At 36.5% G+C, this 6,000-nt stretch overlaps 1 protein-coding gene across 3 annotated transcripts in view; it reads right to left on the bottom strand.

The window, feature by feature from the left end:
- The window catches only part of ANK3 (ankyrin 3), a 338,327-nt gene that overhangs the window by 56,778 nt on the left and 275,549 nt on the right, over positions 1 to 6,000 (bottom strand). For all 3 annotated transcript variants that reach the window (XM_077770154.1, XM_077770152.1, XM_077770153.1), the window contains 5 exons: positions 4,324 to 4,535; positions 2,923 to 3,130; positions 1,732 to 1,828; positions 827 to 1,055; positions 57 to 182 (listed from right to left, as the gene is read on the bottom strand). In XM_077770154.1, the coding sequence (XP_077626280.1) occupies positions 57 to 182; positions 827 to 1,055; positions 1,732 to 1,828; positions 2,923 to 3,130; positions 4,324 to 4,535 (872 nt within the window). The remainder of the gene's footprint in view (positions 1 to 56; positions 183 to 826; positions 1,056 to 1,731; positions 1,829 to 2,922; positions 3,131 to 4,323; positions 4,536 to 6,000) is intronic.

Genomic DNA, 6,000 nt, shown 5'->3' with positions numbered 1-6,000 from the left:
CCCCCCCCCCTTTTTTTTTTTTTTTTTTTAACTCACGGAGTCTGTTGATGATTTACCTTGATGGAAAATGGCAGTCTATTTTCTTTGAAAGCGTAAAAGTTAAAAACCAGCTGCTGTCCCCCTTTAGTGAGTGGGGCCAGATTTCCATAACAGTCAACATAAATAGGTTTTCCTTCCAGAACCTTTCAGAGTAAAAGACATACATAATTTAATGTTAATTTAAGTTGAAAGAATTTTCAGATCTTAAATCACATAATATTAAAGACTGACATATTTCTATGTCACATTTGTCTCCTTATTAGGAAGTTACTTCGATGGTGTTACTTGCCACAAAAATAAATCTTTGGGCTCACAATTCAACAATTGTGACTGGAAACCCAAATCATGCACATGTATAAGACAGAATTATATATTTATTTCTATTCTAGCAACCTTAGACATGTTTGAGAAAGTGCTGACATCAATCACTTATTCACACAGACTTTGAAAGCTGTTTTTTTTTTTTTTTTTGACTCCAATACTTTTACCGAGTTTGAAAATGGAAAATCATGGTAATGTGCTAAATAAAGACAGTGGCCATAAAATTAAAAGAATTCAAGTTACCACAGGGCAGTAGAGACCACAATGTAGATTCATCAGTACTACATTTTAACCAAGATAACCTCAAAGAGACATAAAACTTTGAGGATGAGTCTATATCAAATTTTTTAACCAAAAATTGAAATCAATCATGAGCTTGATATTTCTAGTAAGTGCTAATATAACTTCAAAATTCAGCCCCATATCTGGGGAATGTAATGAAACAAACTTGTTATGAACAAGGTACCTCAATATCTTTGCTTCTTGCAACCTCCTCAAAATTTTCTTGCTGCTCTAAAGTTTTGTCTACTTTGTCATCTGTCATGCAGAAACAGCGCAGGGAGGATTCTACAGGATCATTCATTTTGGCAAAAACAACGAACTTGGCCATATATGGAACACATATTAGTTCTCTGTACAGCTGTGAGGCTAACCCCACAGTTTCTAAAACTTGATGGCAGTCTGCAAGCCAAAATCTGAGAAACACAGAAGTGTGAAAATGAGATGATTTTAGCAAAATCCTAAAAAAGTTCATCATTAAAAAGGTAAAGCATATAAGGAAATTATACCAAAATATTAACTTGTTCATTTAAGCAAACAGTAATGATGCTTACTCAGTTTACAGAAGTTTTACATCTGTTATTTGTTATACTTTTGCTGAGGAGATATTAAGGATTTTTTTTTCTGTCTTGTCTTTCCCTAAGATTCTTATTCCCCTCATATACTTACCCATGATGAGCCTTCCTTTCTACTTCTGCTTAAGAGTTTAATCTCTTACTTTACATTAGAAGGAATAAGGATTTTATAGAAGAAAATAGGAGACATGGAAATCTTATCATCTTTTTTCTTTGAGAGTATAAAAATTAAAAACAAGTTGCTGTCTTCCGTGAGCAAATGGGGCCAGATTTCCATAACGATCAACAGAAATAGGTTTTTTACAAATTGCTTTGAACTAGCAGAAGCAACTGTAGCACCGTACAGCTCCTTGTGCGAACTGGATAAAATGACTTACGGCAGTGAATTTTAAATTTCTGAGTTAGGCCCAAGGTCACCATCAAAATTTAGAAAAATAATCATACCGGTGGTATTGAGCACAAAAACTTTTACTTTTCCAAATTCCTTAATGCTTTTGGGAATCCTTTATTTCCATACCTGGCTGAAACATTGGTTGTAAAAGAGACACAATCCTTTATAAATGTCAGAGGTGTAGTTCCTGTGATATCTTCCCACTGAGCAGGCGAGGTGCCTCCTGAGAGAACAAGAGTAGATACGTTGACTTCATCATGGAAGATACTCCTTGTAAAATCTTCACCATCTGGTTCTCCCTGCATAGCTGGAACTTGCAAAACTTTGACAACTTTCAATTAACGGCATGCCCTAAAGGTAGATTTCCTCTCTATTCTCCTTCTATCCTCTATTCTCCTTCTGGCACTATTGCTACCTGATAGTGATCTTCTTGTAAGATACTATACTTTTCAAAAATAATTTTTTTAATTTGTCTGGCTACTAATGAATGGGTTAAACCTGGGGCAATCACAAGCTATACAGCACATTTTGTAAGTGCAATTTATAGGTGCAAAGATTAGTTGTTCAGACAGACAATATAATTGTCTTATTTTTTAATTTAAAAAAAAAGACAAGAACTATCAAGAAAGTTAAGAAGCAGCTCATTTTTTACTGCCTAAATCATTTAATTTTCCAGTGTAAAAAGAGGAATCAGACATTAAAACTACACACAGAAACAAAAAACAACCTATCTTAATCTAGGACTTTCTCTTAAAAATCATACTAGGTTGATCAAATGATGAACTAGCTCTCGAGTCCACGTGCTTATCGCAAAATGTGTTCTCCTAACCTTGCAGATTTAGTCTATTAGATTACACTCATGAACTGTGTAGTGAGAAGAGTCATGGCTTTGCCCTTCCTTACTCCTGGTTCTCTGGACAGCTCTGTGTTCTCCAAAGTCTATCCCATTTCCTGTAGTCTAAAGGGTTTTGCTGGGTCCACTGCCTCTGTCTAGGTCCCCCAGAGATTACCTAGATGCTCCAGGAGATTCAATGCTACCTCAATAACCTTAAAAGAGTGCAATTATTAATACTACACTTAAAAGTATGGGAAAGAATTTCACTGAATTTTAAATGAGTCATGATCTCTGCATCTTTAAAGAAAGGTACAGGGATAAAAGGTACAGAGATGAGGTGACAGAGAAGTAAAATGTTTTTTCTTTTTTTTTTCTATGTTTATAAAGTTGGCATGGATGTTTCAAAGGCTTTCTATCTTTGTACAGAATGACTGAAAATGATAGCTAGCATCAAGGGAACTATAGCAGCAAGTTAACCAAACCTGTGATGCTACAGAGCAGGCGCAGACTGGGTGTGGTGTCCCCCTTGTACCCATTGGACACGCCTTCTCCTGAGGGTGGGGGCACCGGGATGGTCATTGTGATAGGTTTATGGAATTTCCTTCTTCTTGGTTCCACAGTGACGATTGGGCTAAATGTTGCTTTGTTTCCAAGGATCTTTTTCACAATTTCATCTGGAACAGGCTGGGCCTAGAGACAGAGAAAGGACCTTCAGTGGAAGTTACCATTTTTCTATCGTTGGAAAATTGACTTTTTAAGTGAGGAGGAAAAAACCTAAAACAGACAACCAAAAAAAATGTCTTTCTTCTTAATCCTCTCTCACTATTTCAGGAGAGCGTGAAAAAAGAACAAAACAACGTAACAGGGTAGCAGGAACCAGTCAGCCGTGAGTATTTCCCCACAGAGTAGAGGCGACAGGAGCTTGAGTGACAGAGAGGGAACCCAACCCCCGGCATAGAAGCCTTTTAGTCTACTTGAAAGTAAAGGTCAGCAAATATTGAGTCTAGTATACTTTAAACCTATGCAGGATATCCAATAAAACATTACATGGGCAATGTGTGCCCAGGCCAAAATTGAGGTTTTTCAGAATTAAGTAACAAAAAGGCACTTAAGATGTCAATTGTAGACTACCAAACCTAATGTCTTCCTCATGGCTTTGTTGCTATTTGGTAAAACACTCAATACAAGAGAGAGCTGAAGGGAACCTGATATCACTGAAATATAAGGTGGTCTCCTTAGCTCCAAGTAGTTACCGATGGCCTTCACAGAGTTTAGAGTACTTGACTCTATAAAAACCTTACAAAAAGAATATTAAAGACTATATTAATTAACACAAAGTAAGTTACCTTCCTTACTATTTTCCTTTTTCAATAGGTCTAACTGAAATGAATAAATGTAAGAAAGACCATTCTTGCCAAGATTTTCAGTTAGCTTTCCAAACCAAAACAAGTTCCAACGGGTTTGGATAAAACCCAGTGTTTATGATCTACTTAAATCAAAATGTGAAAGCTTGCAAGTTTCCGTAGTACTGATTTTCATGCTATGGCATATTATAAACCAAATCAAATACAGTTTGTTTCTTTAATGGTATATTGGCTCTTTGATGCTCATACTTGTTGCACATACTGAGACCAATAACCTATGGTTAACAAAACAATCTTTCATCAGAACCAAGGGATACTTTTAAAGAAAACCCTAAAATGTGTACCTTTTTTAATAAGCCACTAAGCTAACTTTACACTTCATGAACTAGCTTAATGCTTCCCAAATCACAGCTTTGATTAGTGATTTTGCTGGGGTCAGTTACCACAACGGTCTTCTGAGTAGAGCATGCTCACACAGTCTCTACATGTGCCAAGGAAACAAGTCTTTGCCAACATCACCTGGAGGCCCACGCGGATTCTTTTGGTTAAAGCACCCTCTGGGAATGAAGCCTGGACAAGGGGCACAGTGGTGCTGCTGAGGATCCCGCCTTCAGGGCCAATCTGGTTGCTTTCTTGCTTGATCCGTGAAACCACAGCGAAATACTGGGGGAAGTCCTTTGTGATGATCCTGCAGATACGCTTTTTCCCCAGCTCCTCTGGGCTGTCAAGTTCTGCAATGACAAATGAATGAAAAAGCTGTGAGAAGAAGCCTATCTACACAATACCTGGAGATCAACTGAAGTGTAATTTCAAGAGATAATATTGCTTGTATCTGGTAGTCTAAACTGTTTCTATGATTGAGAGAACACAATAGTGACCTTCACAATATGAAGCTTTGTAAAGCTAGTGTAAAGCCATTCATATGTAATATTTGTAGGAAAATATTCCTATGAAAGGGGAACACATATCTTCAAAAACTGACATTTTACCTCATCTGAACAGAATTCCACTTTATAAGAAGAGATACCTCATTCTGTGATTATTTATAATAATCTGCCCTCAAGCTGCCAAAGCAGGAATGAGTCAGAAGAAAGTAAGGCCTCACAAGAAAGTGAATAAAGACTAAAGTATGTCTGAAAGCCTCAAGCCCTTTATTTGAAAACCTCTTCTGAAAGATTTTTAAATTGCCCAAATGATTAATATCATCAACACCAATTTCTGTCTGCCCACAGGTAACCCTCATGCATCAAACCCAGCCTATCCACAAATGGACATATCTTCTTTCCTCCTGTGCACTGCTAAACTGACTTCTTCCTCTTTGTCCTCACTCTGGGAAAGGATTTATATTTGTCTAGTCCTCCTGTCGAATAGTGGGGCTCACTTTTCTTTGTACATTACATCTAAAGGGCGAAGTTCAGCTGATCTGGTTGTGGAAATGGCTTTTGCCTGCCGTCCCTGTCCGAGCTGTCTCCTGGCTTGCCTGGATTACTGGGCCACCCGCTAAACATCTCCCTGCCACTCGCCCCTCCTTACTTCAACTCATCTCCTACAGGGCAGCCAGATGGGTCTGCTTCCAAAAGCCAGATTTGATGCATAATGCTGGCACGTTTAATTTAAAGAAATGCTTTTTAAAATCATATGAAATAAATATTTGAGACTAGTCAAGGGTATTTTGGAAAAATAGGTTTGTGAGGAAGAATTTACCTTATAAGATTTTAACATTTATCTAGAAGCACCAAAATGAAAGTTATATGGAGAGACATATAAAAATATAAGAATATATATATAAGATGAGACAAATAGGTGAGGGGTATAAAAACATGGAGCAAGAAATAGATTTAAATTTACATATGTATACACATACATATGTGGTATATATGTAAATCTATATATAGCTATTTTTATGTATTACATATTATGTATTTAAATGAATATATTTAAATCAAAGCCATATATTTAAACTTCAAATCATTGGGGGAAAGATGGCTGCTTTAAGATGGTACTGACATAATTGAAAATCTATTTGGCAGAACAGAGCTAAATCACTAAATCTTATCATATATAAATAAAAATTCCAGCTGGATAAGAGACTTTAGCTAAAAAATTAAATTATTACCATAAAACAATCAAGAAAATAGATCTCTGCGTTAGGAGAAATTTTTATATTGAAAACTGGAAACCCAGAAGCCTAAAAGG

This window comes from Crocuta crocuta, unplaced genomic scaffold (assembly GCF_008692635.1).
Source record: "Crocuta crocuta isolate KB4526 unplaced genomic scaffold, BGI_CrCroc_1.0 scaffold46, whole genome shotgun sequence".
NCBI lineage: Eukaryota > Metazoa > Chordata > Mammalia > Carnivora > Hyaenidae > Crocuta > Crocuta crocuta.
This window is presented reverse-complemented; position numbering and strand designations above follow the sequence as displayed.